Raw genomic sequence first — 17,447 nt, forward strand, 5'->3', positions numbered from 1 at the left:
ATGTTTAAAAAAATTCTTATGTTTTTTTTTCTTAAATTAAACCTAATTAAATCACACATAAAATATATAAAACACATAAACCTAATTAAACTATAACACAAACTTAATTATAATATTACACACATCTAATTAAACATACAATATTAATTTTAATATTACACAAACCTAATTAGAACACCGACGAGGCGATCGCCCGAGGTTTGAAAAAATAGTAATTGGAACGGTAACCTTTTGAAAAAAATAGTCGTTGGAACAATAATCGTTTGAAAAGAAATAGCCGCTGGAACAGTAACCGTCTGGGAATAATAAAAAAAATAAACAATCTAATAAATTAAAAATAAATTAATATTTATATAATTAATAAATGAAACATATGTATTATTAATATAAAAGAAATACAATTATTATTTATACGATTTATAAATGGAATATATAAATTAAAAATTAAATAAAAGAAAAAGTAGGTGATGAGATGGATAATGAGTTGGTGATATGTCATGCTGACTAGGTAGTCTGGATTTTAAACCAGACTACACTGTTGTAGATGTTGTTAGTCACGTGATACAAGAATATTCTAGATTATAATTTCACCTTTCATTATATTTTGTTTTTAATTGTTGAATCACATTAGAAACACCTATAGGAATCAATGTTGAATCACATTAGAAACACCTATATGAATCAATAGGTAAGTCGTGTAACTAACACGTTTCGAAAACCTTATGCAGATCATATCTTACATGTGGATAATTTATTAGTTACCTCAAAATAACTTTAAATGTCTATAAAATCACACCGTTACTATGTGACTAGGATTCTATGGTTTTTTAGAATATATATATTTTTTTTAATTTTGTCATTTGTTTGAATCCAAGATTTCTACACCTAATTGTTTTAATTGCTTTGTTTTTGTCAATGAGCCATCAATCTCATGGTTAAGATCATAAGCCATACTAATGTATTCATGGACGCATCATAGTGGGGCGGAAGGGGGCGTCCGACCCCTGAACTTTTCGCTCAGTAGTGGAGAGTATGTAATTTTCGTATAGAAATTTTTGGATATATACGTTTTCGACCCGATCGAAAATCTAAGCTTATATTTCATTTTCAGTTCTTACTTTCCACACAAGTTCAAACTCCTATGTGATTAGAAAGTACATAGCCGTGCGTTCCAACTTATTAATTTTCCATTATCGAGAAAGGGGCACGCCTGTATACATAGAAATAACATAAGGGTATTTGGGGTGCATGTTTAAGGGATTAGGGTGTACGGGGCACCCTTCGGGGACCCCTTCGGGGACACCAAATCCCGATCGGCAAAGCACCGCCAACCCTTCGGTGACCAAGAGAGAAGGAGGGAAGCCGGTGGCGGCTCACCGAAGAGAGAGGGAGGAGAGAGAGAGGGAGTGACCAATCACAGCTTTTCTTTTTTTTTTTTTTTAAAAAAAAAAACCCAATTCACCTAAGAGGGGAGTAGCGCCATCAAATTGGGGTGTTAGGGGAGTTTAAGAGGGGAGTTGACGTGGCACACGGGGATTGGTTTGGCGTAAGAGAGGGGACTCACCTATTAGGTGAGCACCCCCTTCACCCTTAGGCAAAGTTTTCCTCTACATGATCATGTTGTGTCATATAATTTGCCTCTCATTTTTGTCTATTACCCAAAAAAAACACAAGCGGTGCAAGCCTAAATTGAGATTAGACAAATGAATTTAAAAAAAAAAACATGTGATTGGTTGATTTGGATATGGGCCCCACCACTTACATTCTCCCTCTTCTTTCCCGAAGTGGCATACTCTCCCCGAATTACCTTGATCCCGCGCGGCAAACTTAGGTGGCGGCAATGTTGCCGATCGGCAAAGGGATTGCCGATCCCCTTTGCCGACTCCACTATGTACACCCTAACATTGTCATATATTTTCATAATTTTGAGGTGGAACTTTACATATGGTACAACTACGTGATTAGAAATTACATAGTATGGTCCTAAATCTTATGCTGACTATACCCAAATTAAACCAAATTGATAACTTTCCCGACCTTGCGTCGACTAATGGGATGTGTCCCAAGTCGCGTGCGAAGGAAGGACCAAAACAAGATCAGTTTTGACATTTAACTCCTTGGATAAAAGATCTGGCTTCCTTGACCTTGCGCCGGCTACACGGGATGTACCCGGGGTCGCGCGGAGGCAAGAATCGCAGGTAAAACATCGGGCAAGTACGAAAGGTACAAGTGACAGGGCAGTGGGCCAATAAGCGTTCAATAGGCTGTATCTGATCGTGCTGCACGATGGACAATCGTACAAGAGACAAAAAGGTACGCAAGGACGTATACGTGGCACCAATCAGTGAGCGCCGACCACTGCTCCATGATCTCCACTTAGCTGCTGATGACATACCAGACAACAAGGACAATTGTCAGGACACGTGGATCCATTCAGCATGAGCCAACTACCCTCTCGCCTGGAATCACTAACGGTCGTGGCAGAGGGAGCAAAATAGATATTCCTTGTTGTCGTCTTCAGGCCCAAGGCCTATCAGTCCATCTCCTTCACAAACCACCTCGGCTATAAATAGGGAACTTCACTTCCAGGTTTAAGGATCACTCTCTTGCTCTCTCACTTAATACACACACTATTATCCTCAAAACAGTTACTTATTTTCACGACGGAGGGTGGTTACAAGGAGAACCCCCTATTCTCCACCTTGTAACGAGCTTACAGTGTGTTGATTGTTTTGTAGGATCTTCATAGTTGTTTAGAAGAGAAAGAAAGAAAATTAACCTTGTTTGTCGAGACACTAACCACAAACTAATCACCAGATTTGTTTGGTGTTTCTTCATTGGCGCCCACCGATTTTTTACAATCTCTTTTCATCTTCTTTCTGAGCTGTTACTTTTGATCAATGGCTGATCAAGGTTTTCCTTTCCCACCGTTCGGTTCCCACTCTCAATTGGGTATGGCAGTAGACAATTCGCATGTCCAAAACCTACCCACTGACGAGTACCCCGAAGGGGAATGCACAAATGTTGGAGCCATGCGCGTAAACGGTACTCGTACTGCACAAACGGTGACCCCAGCAAATCATGGCGCTGGTCCTTCAGCACCTGCGATGCCAGGATTGCTAAAGGGGGAAACTCCCGCCTCTTGGTATGTAAAAAGTCAGGCAACACTGAACCTCATTTATGCACAACTATGTGCGCAACAGGGGCAAGCACAAGCCCAAATGCAACAGTCTTAGGCGGTGACACCAACGCCAAGGCAACTGAACTATGAGACACCGTATCAGGAGCGCGCGCGAAGGCAACAGTATGAAATGTCACCATCACCTCGAAGGCAAAGTTCTTGCAACACACGCGATACTTATGGCTAAACAGAAAGTTACTATGACACCCACTCTCACTCACATTGAAAACTCTGTTGAGTAACCGGCTTGGGCCGCGCAACATGAACGATGAGTGGGACAGAAACACTGATGAAGCCGACTCAACGTACCAACAAGAAGAAATTTCATCGGTCTTCAACCCTTTACCGAGAAACTATGAGTCTTACAAGCCAAAGACGCGCGCAACGAACAATGAATTGTTAGAGCATGATTTCAGCCTTGTTTACAGGCCAGCAGCAACAACAAAGCATTCCAAGTTCATTAGGAACATCGCTCTGGCACCACTGAAAAAAGGCAAAATTCCACAAGTTATGGGTAAGTTTAACGGCTTAACTGATCTAGACGACCATATACAATTGTTTACAAGTGTCGGCGTGGTGGGTGGATGGACCATGCCTATGTGGTGCCATCTTTTCATGCAAATCCTGACAGGGGCGGCTCGCGCTTGGTTCGTCAGCCTCCTTGCAGGTAGAATAAAGTCATGGCCAGATTTTCAAGAAAAGTTTTTGCCCACTTTAGCCAGCAGGGGCGTTACAAGCGCGACACATCTGAGATAATGAATATTTGGAGGCGTGAAAATGAAGGTTTGGAAGATTTCATCACTCACTTTAACAAGGAGTGCCTAGAAATAAGGGGCGTTAGCGAAGATCTCATGTGCGCCCACTTCAAGAAAGCAATACGCTATGATAGCCTGATCAGGACTATCACAGGCAGAGATGGGATGCCGAAAGAATGGGATAAGCTGATGGCGGCAGCCAAGATTGTGGTGCAAACTGAAGAGTCATTGACTGGAGCAGATCCAGTCATTACTCAGAAGATCAATACTCGAGTCATTGACTGGGGCAGATCCAGTCATTGACCTTAAAGGCCGTGGAGTGCACTCCTTTGAATATCTTCTCATTCCCTCAGTTCTATATTTTCCTAGCCGTCATTAATAGAATGGTATAAACTGCTTCTCTCCTTCTAGGATGCCGCACTAACTTCAACCTATATTCCAGTAGCTCACTTAACGACTGGAACTGGGACATCACAAGAATTTTTATCCAACCGCTACTTGCCACCAAACTGACTTGGCGAACACATAATCCACCAGTAGGTGCTGCACCGATTCCATTCCAGATCTGCAAGAAGAACAAGTGCTATTTTTAACCAGAACCCCTCTTTCCAATAAGCCTTTTGCAGTTGCAATTTTCCCATGCATAGCTCTCCAAACGAAATAGTTTACTTTTGGAACTGCTATACGACTCCAGTTAAAACTTATTCCTTGGTTATTTTTATTTTCTCTTTCTTCTATATCGCTTCTGACTTGTTTCACCGAAAATTCCACCTGTTCGCCATTTGATACCCACCCCATTGATCGTTTACTTTCTGAATACTCCGCTATACCAACAGATCGTACATTTGATTCACCTGTTCCTTTTCCTGGGTTGAAGACGGAACTGCCCTCCAATTTATATCCCAAATAGGTACTTGATTTGGAACTTTATAACATTTAGAGACTCGAGCTTGCTTATTCCTCACTAGCTGTTATACGTCAGGAAAACGGTCCATTAACATACCGCCTTGGATACAGTGTTCTTTCCAGAACAGTACAGAGCTCCCATCACCAATTTTACATTTGATTCTATGATACAGGTCAATATTGACCTTCAAGAACTCTTTATTAATCGAAGTTATGTTGACCCACACCCCCAATGATGCCCTTTTTGAAAGAATTAAATTATTACTCCCCGTGTCTCCATGTATGCTTGCTACTACCTTAGCCCATAACTGTTCACCCGATGACTTAAATCGCCACCACCACTTCGCTATTAAACCCATATTGAGCTCTTTAATACCGCCGACTCCTAAACCCGCACTTTCTTTTGACTTCATAACCTTATCCCAAGCTACCCATTGGATTTTCCGGTTATTACTTGACCCGCTCCATAAAAATCTCCTCCGTATGCCTTCTAGAGTAATTATCACCCCCACTGGTGTCTTATATAATGATAGAAAGTTCGTGGGTAATGAACCCAATACGGTCTTGATCAAGGTGATTCTTCCGACAAAAGAGAGATATTTTGCTTTCCACAAAGACAACTTATTGTTAAATCTATCCACAATTACTTTCTAGCTTTCAACTCGATTCATATTTCCCCCAATATTAAGCCCGAGATACTCGAATGATAATTCTCCCTTTTGACATTTTAAGTGATTCGCCATATCATTCACCACCTCATCCCCAACCCCAATCCCATATACTTTGCTTTTCTTTATATTCACTCTCAAACCCGAGGCGATGACCTTAGAATTCGTTTTAATGCCAGAAAACTTAACTCCATCCAAACCCCAACAAAAAAAAAGCTACACAAGGATTGAACCCATGAACTCTTGTTGGTAGGGGGGGGTTAACCACTACACCAACTTTCCTTTTCGATCACTGTTGATGCAACAAACACGGGACCAAGGATGGTAGCTAAGCTGGTTAGGCAAAAAGGCTGAAGGGTTCAGTTTTGCCTAACGCAGGTCGCGGGGTCCCTCCACGTTTGCAAAACGTGGAAGGAGGTTCACTAGTATGTTCTTGTTATTTGCTTTGAGGTTCTTTCTCCGAGGCCAGCTCGAATCCAGAAAAGAAAGCAAATAGAATGAAAGTTATGAAGAGTTGTTTGGAAGTGACAAAGAACTCTTTGAATGACTAGAGATTAAGGAATCTCTGCCCTTTTGGAATGTCTTAGAAGTGTACATGAGCTGTCTTTTTATAGTGGAAGACATCTCCTGAAATAGCATAAACTATACTAGCGAAACCTGTTTGCAAATGGAGGGTTTCCCCTTTTGGGGTTGAAGGCTTTGGACCCCTGGTTAATAGAGTGTGCTTGTGCAGACCTGCTCTGACTTTGTGAGTTGGTGAGCATGAGTTGGTGGGACGAGTCTCTAGACATGACTGATTACTGTTTCTCGATTTCCTCATTTTACAGCTTTTCATCCGATGAACCTTTCAACCTTTTAAGCTCTTTGCATATTAATCATTTTGTTTATCCTTGGGCTACCCCCGTCGTCAGCCCCCCAAGTCAGAGGTTTTTGGGGTAGTATGCTCAAAGACGTCTGACTTTTATGCATGTCTTTTAAAGGCTTCAAGGGTTCGTTGCTTGGAGGCTTGAAAGGTTTGAGGCAGTTACTTTTTTGAATTTTGAATTTGAAACGATTTGACAGTTGATTTGATTGACATGTGTCAGGCGACGGTTTTGCAGGAACCATTTATTTACCTTTATTACCCCTACTTTACTCTCATATTATTTTAAAGTTGTAAAATTTCTTCATTTTACTCACAATCATTCACAGTTTCCTTCCTCAGGTTAGTTTCTCTTCTCCATTTTCACTTTTACTTTGTTCAATCATGGGTGCCCTTAAGGATTTAGCGAGGTCATTCTCTCGAATGACACAAGAGGAGGTAGACCTGTTTTGTCTTGAATATGGTATTGATAAGAAATTTAATCCAACTGCCCCTGCTTGCGATGTTTCTGTTGACAAACCAAATCCTGGTTCGATTGCTTTGTATTGTCGTCACTTTCAGTGGTCTAATCTTCGTTACCCTTTTTCGTTTTTCGTTTTGAACTTGCTTGAATATTATCGTGTTTCTTTTGGGCAAGTTCATCCGAAGGGGATGGCTAGGGTTTTGCACTTTGAAATGTTGTGTCGTGCTCTTGGGTATGATCCCTCTTTGTTGCTTTTTCGGAGATTTTTTCGTTTAGCCAAAAATGGTGATTGGTTCACCTTTGAGACATCAAAGGTTGATACTTGTCTTATTTCATCCATGGTTACAACGCTTGGGTCCTGGAAGGATCGGTTTTTCTGGGTTTCTGATTCTATCATTCCTTTCAAAATGGTGTGGAGGCGTCCGGATGCTGTTCTCAATGATCCGGAGCCTTCTGAGTCAGAAGGCTCCGGATCATTGAGAACAGCATCCGGACGCCTCCACACCATTTTGAAAGGAATGATAGAATCAGAAACCCAGAAAAACCGATCCTTCCAGGACCCAAGCGTTGTAACCATGGATGAAATAAGACAAGTATCAACCTTTGATGTCTCAAAGGTGAACCAATCACCATTTTTGGCTAAACGAAAAAATCTCCGAAAAAGCAACAAAGAGGGATCATACCCAAGAGCACGACACAACATTTCAAAGTGCAAAACCCTAGCCATCCCCTTCGGATGAACTTGCCCAAAAGAAACACGATAATATTCAAGCAAGTTCAAAACGAAAAACGAAAAAGGGTAACGAAGATTAGACCACTGAAAGTGACGACAATACAAAGCAATCGAACCAGGATTTGGTTTGTCAACAGAAACATCGCAAGCAGGGGCAGTTGGATTAAATTTCTTATCAATACCATAATCAAGACAAAACAGGTCTACCTCCTCTTGTGTCATTCGAGAGAATGACCTCGCTAAATCCTTAAGGGCACCCATGATTGAACAAAGTAAAAGTGAAAATGGAGAAGAGAAACTAACCTGAGGAAGGAAACTGTGAATGATTGTGAGTAAAATGAAGAAATTTTACAACTTTAAAATAAATATGAGAGTAAAGTAGGGGTAATAAAGGTAAATAAATGGTTCCTGCAAAACCGCCGCCTGACACATGTCAATCAAATCAACTGTCAAATCGTTTCAAATTCAAAATTCAAAAAAGTAACTGCCTCAAACCTTTCAAGCCTCCAAGCAACGAACCCTTGAAGCCTTTAAAAGACATGCATAAAAGTCAGACGTCTTTGAGCATACTACCCCAAAAACCTCTGACTTGGGGGGCTGACGACGGGGGTAGCCCAAGGATAAACAAAATGATTAATATGCAAAGAGCTTAAAAGGTTGAAAGGTTCATCGGATGAAAAGCTGTAAAATGAGGAAATCGAGAAACAGTAATCAGTCATGTCTAGAGACTCGTCCCACCAACTCATGCTCACCAACTCACAAAGTCAGAGCAGGTCTGCACAAGCACACTCTATTAACCAGGGGTCCAAAGCCTTCAACCCCAAAAGGGGAAACCCTCCATTTGCAAACAGGTTTCGCTAGTATAGTTTATGCTATTTCAGGAGATGTCTTCCACTATAAGAAGACAGCTCATGTACACTTCTAAGACATTCCAAAAGGGCAGAGATTCCTTAATCTCTAGTCATTCAAAGAGTTCTTTGTCACTTCCAAACAACTCTTCATAACTTTCATTCTATTTGCTTTCTTTTCTGGATTCGAGCTGGCCTCGGAGAAAGAACCTCAAAGCAAATAACAAGAACATACTAGTGAACCTCCTTCCACGTTTTGCAAACGTGGAGGGACCCCGCGACCTGCGTTAGGCAAAACTGAACCCTTCAGCCTTTTTGCCTAACCAGCTTAGCTACCATCCTTGGTCCCGTGTTTGTTGCATCAACAATATATGTAATTGTGCAGGAAGTGTGGTTGGATAAAATTACCGGAGGAGTTTGCTTGTCATCTCCACTAAGGCAATGTCAATAACTGGAATACAAGATCAGATCGGAGATGAGATACTGGAAATGGGTTCATACTGAAGAATCTAGGTTGGATTATTACCCTTTTTAAAATTTGCAAGCTAAGACAGTATGACATGATAATCTTGATAAGCTACAATACATTTATGCAATATCGGGAAATCCAACAGCTGACATGCCATGTTAGGACCCAATGTCTACACTTTAAAGAACTAACAAAAAATGAGCAAAAAAAGGTGTGCCACGCCCACACAAATTATGCTGTTTAGTTTTTTTAGCTATGCCTTCTTTTCACGTTTGTTACAGATTTTTGTCACTAAAATGCATAAGTTGCGCTACAAAGGTTGTGTCATCATGACGGATGTTGCAGTTGTTTGTTACAGACCTACATATGAATAGTGCTAGAAGCTAACTTCAAAATGTAGCTATATAAATTGTGTAAATTGAAATCCAGTATGTTGACTGTTGAGGACAAAATCAGTATGACAGTGTGGAAAAACACATTTCAACTATTCATGAACTATCATAAGGAAAAAGCATTTTTCTATAGCATCGTATATTGCTGAGCATGCTGCAATTGGGTAACGGGTCAAATGGCTTAGTGTCAAACCGGTACACTTTTGTCATAAAAAAGTTAAAATTTTGTTATAAAAAAAAGTCTAAATTTTGTTATAATTAATATGTATGTGTTGCTAGAAATTATCCTCGATCTGTTTCATTATTTGTAGAATATTGCAAACACTAAAGTTGCCCTCACACATCCGGTTCAACTCGGTCTGGCTCTTAACGTCTATCTTTTATTATGAAATTTTGAACTCTCCAGACCACACATGTTTATACTCTTCTTTCCAGGCTTTTGATTAAGCAATTGCAGAGCTGGATACCTTGGGTGAGGAGTCGTACAAAGAGAGCACCTTAATCACGAAACTCCTTCAATACAATCTCACTTTGTGAACCTCTGATATGCAGGTACAAGTTTTGTTTTTTCTATGTTTCTAAATTCTAACCCATTTGCTTATTAATAAGTCAAACCGGGAACGTTATACCTCTAACACGTTAAATAAAACAAAATTAAACTAAAATAGAGTGTAAATAAGCTGAGGCGTTAAACCTTGAATAGAGCCAATCCAAAGGACCACATTATTTATTTAAATTTAGGATTTTTTGTTTAATTTGTAATAAAAATATTTACATAGTGTGTGTGATATATATAATTATAATTATAAATACATATGAAATTTAGATGTGAATATAAATATACTGTTAAATTCATTTATTAAACAATGATAAACGAGCAAAGCTCAAGTTTTTGAAACTACTCACAAGCCGAGCTCGAAGTTAAAGACATAGAGCATGAAACACCCTAGCTCGAATTCTCTGAACTTAAACTAGCCAAGCTTTACCTTCGGTGTTCCCACTCGGCTCGGCCCTCGTTTACATCCCTATCTGAAAAAGGGTCTAAAGGTTCCATAATGTAATACTAATTCATCCAACCTATATTCCAAATATTATACTATGTTTCTTATAATATATATTTATGATCATTTTTAACACAATATTTTGAACAAAATTTATTTTGGATGCAACAGGACGGGTCTAATGAAATTAAAGCACCTGGTGCAAACCAAAGTGAGGAGCTACAGCAGCACCAGGGAGGCTTATCTTTGTTTAGGAGAATTTGTCACCTTATTTCTCTATCTTTATTTCCACTATGTTATGTTTGAATGATTAGTATTTGTTTACTTTTGGTAACTGATTTTTTCTATTCGGTTTCGGGTTTCATTTTCACATGCATCTAAAATCAGCTTGATAATTCGACCGTGTTGTGCTCGCTTTTTTTTTTTTGGTTTTGCCTGTTTGAACCGCCTTATGTGCACCCTTGATTGTATAATCATTTGACACTCCAACAGTTCATATTTGGCAAATCGTATTTACAGTGCAAACAAACACGTACAAAACCACGTCGCAAATCGAGGGTGTTTACCACTAACAATAGTCTGTACTTGCAAATGTAGATGTACAAAATTCAACATTTTTGTAAACAATGTTTTCGCTCAAATACGGGCATGAAGCTTCTGCCAAAACGCAAAGAAACCGAGTTCATCAGGATTTTAAAATGTCGATGTCTAGCATTGCGGGGGATTCCCACTATTACTAAGTACTTAAAACAACAACAACCAAATATAATCAGTGTTTAACGCAAGTGGTTTAGATTGTGTTCTAAAGAGCCTCGGTGACACCCATTGTATCGCGTGGGCGAACCTACTAGTCTCACTAAGAACAATAAAAGGAGAATGAATGATCCATATACAAAACCGTAGATATATTATTCATACTCACTAAATCAGTTCACAACACACAGAGACAATTTTTGAGAATTAAGGAGTTTTTACAACAGTTTTCAATCCATATACAGAAAACATTTGACATACACATACAAAGAAGTCAAAACATAATTACTACTTGTTATTCCTTCTAAGTGTCTCTACCACTTCATTCCTAGCAGCCATTACACTTGCAAAAAGACATTCTTCTTCCTCTTTTAAACTCTTCAATCCATTCCCAACCACCTCCAATCTTCTCTTCAATTCCATTCCACCATCACAATCATGAATTCCACTCGAAATAATCATACGAACACTCTCATTCACTCCTTCAACTTCCTTCACAATCCCCCCTTCCTCCATATATTTCTTCCTGAAGACAGAATCCAAAGCCATCAACGAAGGATCCACCAACACCGAGTTTACCATAATCTTCATAGTCGGATCAACTTCACTCTTTAATCCGGATAACACCACCCCACACACCCAAAATCCAGTACTTTTCAAAACTATCATAGCTTCATGAAATATGCATGCGTTTTCGTTCCGCTTCCTGTCTACATCACATCTAGTATCTTTAAACTCCATGATGGAATGATCATGTGTCTTGATCTCATTCATACGCTCTATAGCAAGAGCTGGAGATCTTTCCATGAGACTTAAAGCATGCGTAAGCGAAACACGAGCTTGATTGACACGAGCAATAGAAGAACTAATATAATTCATAAGGTCTAACAAGTTAATGGTGTAATCAAGATACTCATCAATGGAACAATCTTCCCAACTTGTCACTGGATAATCTATCTCCACCATCAACTTTGCAAAAGCATTGTTTATCATGGGTACCATTTGGAAACACTGGTGGATCCATGTTAATGACAAGAATTCCGATCCAAGTTTCAAACTTTCTAATGCCCGGTTTAAGTTTTCGGAAACTAGTGATCGGAAAGCTTGTAAGGATGTTAAACCGGCTTGCGACATATTGCGGTGGCGGCCGGGATGGTGATGATGATGATGATGATGGGAGAACCCAAGTCTACTTAATTGGAGAATCATAGGTAATAGTTATTGTTGTGATATGGTGACTTTACTTGGTAGTTGAGTTTATATAGAAAGTTGGGTTAGTGGTAATGTGTTTGACAACTATATATTGATTATAAGTAGAAACGAGGAAGGTTGATGAGGATGTTTGACTTTGTAGAAATGGTCAAATGTTCTTATCTGTTGGAACATAGTATTTTAATAGCACACGTTTTTGGAGACCACTTGGTGGGATTGCTTGCTTATCACTCAAGCGGCCACTTGCAACCACAATGACATGGCTCCATTTGCTTGTATGTTAAGGGACGAAGAGTAGAAGGGGAAGAAGAGATGTAACTCATGTAGCGGAGGATCGGCTATTCTATGTCGGTTATAACTCTTAGGTTTTGTTAACTAGATTTGTTGATGTCGCGCGTTGCGACGAAACGAAACAAAAAATAATATAAAACAAATGTTGTATTTTAAAAATGAAGGTTGTTGTTAAAAAGTCAAACCATCATAATTGATTCATTTCATTATTGTCTCGTAAAAACGATATCAAATAAACACTCTACTTTGAATACAAATTCGTTTTTTTTAAATTATACCTAAATGACAAGTAAAAAAAATTAAACACCACTACGTACTTAGGTTTTTAGACAAAGTTCACGAACGTTATTATTTAAAAATATCAAATTAAATGATAAAGAAAATATTGTTTTAAAATTTTACTTTGAATACAACTTTGTTTTTAACTAAATTTATAACGAAATGTCGAATGAAAAGGATTAAACATAATTATGAACTTAAGTTTTTAAAAAAGGTTAATACAGATAAAGGAAATATGAAATTAAATGATAAAGGAAATATGATTTAAAATATAAATATAATAATAAACAGTTATAGTAATGAAATAATTTAAAAAGTAAAAAACTATATATCATCATAAGAAATTAAATGATAAATAAATTTGATTTAAAAAAATCTACTTCGAATGCAACTTCATATTTAGCAAGATTTATGTCGAAATGTCGGCTGAAAAAATATAAGCACAATTATTTACTTAGTTCTAAGGCTACACGGTATGGTCTCGTCCCCCACCCCGTCCCGGTTTGGCGACGCCAGCAACACCAGCCCCCCCCCCCTCGTCCTCAGCGTCGCTTCCTAGACGTTGGCGACGAACCAGATGTGTGGGCCCCCTTTTTGAAACTTACCGTTAGAATAAAAAAATAAATTTCCATTTTCAAAAAAAAAAAAAAAAATAAACGGTCAAAAATCTCAAATATATATATATATTTCAAATCCATTTTCATCTCCATTCACAAATTTAACCCCAAAATTTCATACCTCTCACTTAATTTTTATAAATCTTCTTCCACTTTTATAAACCTTATACTCTATCATGGATCCCTTCAACAACCCGAACAACCCGAACAATCCCAACAACCCGACCCAACCGAATGTTTTCTCGGTTCCGGAATATTATCCGACGCTAGAACCGAACCAATTCTCGCAATATTCATCAAATGCGTTTGCATCATTCCAACACTCGCCAAACCAATTCGCTCAATTCTCTCAAAATCAAGCCCTTCAACAAATGATGATGCGGGTTGCTTTGAATTTCCCACCGAACCCGACACCACCCGTTCAACCCCAACCGATCCCGACGCAACCCGTTCAACAATTCGAACCCGACGACGATATGGAGGTTGTTCCCGAAACCCAACCGTCTAAAGAAAAAGGCAAACGGAAAAAAAGGCAAAGCAAGTGGTGGGTGAGCAACCGTCCAAACCGAAGTCGACTAAGTGGACGCCAATCGAAGAAGAAGCCTTAGCCAAGACTTACATAGGCACGTCTACACACCCGACAAAAGGTTATCTTTTTTTTTTTTAAAGTTTATACATTTTTTAAAGTTTGTTTTTATAATTTTTTTCTTAACAGTTTGTTTTTTTTTTAAGTTTAATTTTTTGTTTGTTTATTTTTTTCTTAACAGTTTGTTTATTTTTTTAAAGTTTCTAATTGTTTTAAAGTGTTTATTTTTTTCTTAACAGTTTCTATTTTTTTAAAGGTTTTTTTTTATTTTGTTAACAGTTTGTTTAACTTTATATATTTTGTTTGTTTTTTTATAGGTAATAACCAAACGGGTGACGGGTTTTGGTCCAAGGTTTTGGTGAAGTTCCCCGAGCTTATGGACCAAGGCCCGTATCGAGATATCGACTCGGTTTCATCAAAGTGGCGGAAAATGAACGCGTCCGTCAATAAGTTTTGCGAGGAATATAATAAAATATATACAAGCGGGCGTCGTAGTGGCATGAGCGACGACGATGTATTCAAAAAAGCGTTGGAGAAGTATAAGGCGAACAATGGTAATACCAACTTTGCACACGTTCACGCGTGGGGAATTATGAAAAAAGAACCAAAATGGGCGCCGATTCCCAACGAGGTGGAGATGCGAAACGCCAAAAAACATCGGAAACGGGTAGTTTTAGTGCCGGTGGATCGGACGCAAGGTGTCACATAAACTTAAATGATAACGCCTAGTTTGACGAAGAGGAGTAGGTTGTACATGAAGCGGAGCGTCCACCGGGCCGAGACAAATCAAAGAAGGAGCGGGCCAAGGGGAAAGAAAAGGAAAAGGTGGACCCGAAGATGGAAGAGTTTATGGAACACTTAAAAACGCACACGGACGTCTCGGCCCAAAAGGCGAAGGCGAAGGAGCGGGCCGTCGAAGAAAAAACTCGTGTAGCGGAAGAAAAGTTACGCGAGAAGATTCGATTGTCGAATAAGAAAATCCGAATTTCCGATGAAAAAATTCGGCTCAAGGATGGGAAATAATAACGATGGATTTCGATGAGTATCCCGAGCCGAAACGTTCGATGTTGAAAAAATTACAAACCGACATCATGAAGAAGCATGATATTATTTAAGTCTATGTTTTTTTTATTAAGTCTATGTTTTTTTTTATTAAGTTTATGTTTTGTTTTAAATTTATGTAATGTGGTTTTAATATTAATGAAAATATTTTGTTAGTTTATTTGTTAAATGTTAAAAAAAAGTAGAAGATTAAAAAAAATAGAAGATTAAAAAAAACATAAAAGTGGTGGAGAGGACTATGACTAGGACCATGCTCCTATACCCTCTAGTTTTGGGGGATGGAGCATCTTTGGGAGGACTATGACGTGACGCCTACGTGGCGGATCATCCTCCCTTAGAGGACCATCACCATACCCTCTAGTCTAAAAAAGAAGTTAACGAGCAAAAGTTGTTAAATAAATGTCAAATTAAATGACAGGAAATGTGATTTAGAAAGAAAAAAAAAACATGCTTAGCAGGCGTTTGGGATTGACTTTGAAAATTATTTATTAACTTACTGGAGCAAATAAGTCGATAAGTCATTTGTAGAAAGCCCTAACTTGTGCCTTTTGAAAATGACTTATTATCTTATTAGCCTTTTTCAAAAAGAAAAAAAAACTAATAAGTCAATATGTCATTTGCAAACTCAATCCCAAACATCCTCTTAATTAAAAAAAAAAGAAGTTGATTAACATAAATTATTAAAGAAATATAGAAATAAATGATAAAAAATATGACTAAAAAGACAAATATAATAAAACTATTATAATATTAATATACATAAAAATTTATAATATGTATTTTATTATAAATTTAAAATCACTGTAAATAAATTAATAAATTAAGTAAAAGAAAAGTTTTTTTTTTCACTGTTAAAAAAGAATTAATGAAAACCTCTAATTTTGGCAAAAAAATACCTCAAAAGTTGCGTGGTTCGGGAATCGAACCTGCATCTATACGTTCACATAAAAACAAGAGTTAATTATACACTTAGTCCCTATGGTTTGTGAAAAATAACAACATCAGTACTAATAGTATAAAGTAATAGTCTGAGATTTTATTATGTTTTTTATTGTTTCTATGTGTATATATAATAAACTAGTGGGTGCCCGCGTGATACGACAGAGACGACATTTTCCATTGCCACACTTCGCAATGCGAGGGGGCGACACGGTTGCAATACGGTCTTTGTTTATGTTAATTAATCAGAGCTCCCATAATAAATTGTATAGTACTTTTGCTAAATTTCTTATTGGTATAATCTTTTACAAAACTTTATCGTGTTTATTGTTTTATTTTTCTTATATCTTTTGAGTTAGTAGCATTAGTGGGTTATCTATGTCATAAACCTTACACATCTCAACTAAATAATAATTTAACATTAAAATTAGCATCCCACTATACCAATTTTTTATAATAAAAAAGGTGAACAAGCAAATAAAGCCCACTTGAAAACAAATATCAAGAACACCAAAATACTTAAAAATGTGGTTGTCATTTAAATTAGAGTGTATTGACCCACTTGCTTCCAACCATTTGAATAACCATTTTCTCGATTTCAATTTTAGCAACCTAATGGTAAATTAAAGGTGCATACTTCTAACATCCTAATTTAATTGAACTTTTTTTTTGTATTAGAAATATTGTTATGTGAAGTATTAAAATTAAAATATTAGTAAAGTTAATTATCTAAACAACGGATCTAGAAGCCTAGAACGATACTTTTAGTTGATCATAACTTACAGCACAAAGTTAAACCAAATTGAAAGTATACTCTAAATATAAACATAGCAATTCACACCACAAATAAACCATGCAAAACAAGTAAAAAGAAAAAAACATATAGATAAGATTGATTAACCTTGGCCGGATATATGTGCCTGATAAAACCCTAAACCTTCATAGCTCGGTCGAAAATCCAATTCAACAATAATACAAAGCTCGATTGAAGATGTTACGGTGTTCTGATATCGAAAAAGAAGAAAAATTGTTAGGGTTATTGAAAGATGATCAAATATATGTAACATCCCGAAAATACAAATTCTTAAATTGCAATTAGGTTGCAAATAAATTAGTAAAATAAACTAACTAGGAATGACACTAACCTAGTTAGATGATGACTTATGAGTAGTTAAGGATTTAAAAAAAGATAAAAACGAAAGTTGAGGGGCCAAAAGTGCATAAATTGAAACTAATTTTAATAAAAAAATTAAAAACCTCAAACACACTTATGTGTGTGAGATCGACCAAACAAGAAGCAAGGGGGCGACCAAGCTCTTCAAAACCCTAAATTCCACAAAACTCCTAAATTGAAGGTTCAAATCTGATCCAAAACGAAATCCGAGCTGAGATTAGTGATCCTCATTGCAAAGGGGTTATAAGGTATGTAA

The 17,447-nt window shown here is 37.7% G+C and overlaps 2 protein-coding genes across 2 annotated transcripts; one reads left to right on the forward strand and one right to left on the reverse strand.

The window, feature by feature from the left end:
* Window positions 1-11,166: 11,166 nt before the first annotated feature.
* Window positions 11,167-12,281, reverse strand: LOC110866165 (protein BPS1, chloroplastic). The gene has a single exon (XM_022115459.2). It carries the CDS (start codon window positions 12,238-12,240, stop codon window positions 11,320-11,322), a length of 921 nt encoding a protein of 306 aa, XP_021971151.1. The 5' UTR covers window positions 12,241-12,281; the 3' UTR covers window positions 11,167-11,319.
* A 1,325-nt stretch (window positions 12,282-13,606) lies between these two features.
* On the forward strand, window positions 13,607-15,039 carry LOC110887821. The gene is made up of 3 exons (XM_022135408.1): window positions 13,607-13,946; window positions 14,334-14,683; window positions 14,764-15,039. The coding sequence occupies exons 1-3, from the start codon at window positions 13,607-13,609 to the stop codon at window positions 15,037-15,039; spliced, it is 966 nt and encodes a 321-aa protein (XP_021991100.1).
* Window positions 15,040-17,447: the final 2,408 nt, after the last annotated feature.

This window comes from Helianthus annuus, chromosome 1, assembly GCF_002127325.2.
Source record: "Helianthus annuus cultivar XRQ/B chromosome 1, HanXRQr2.0-SUNRISE, whole genome shotgun sequence".
In the NCBI taxonomy this organism is placed as follows: domain Eukaryota; kingdom Viridiplantae; phylum Streptophyta; class Magnoliopsida; order Asterales; family Asteraceae; genus Helianthus; species Helianthus annuus.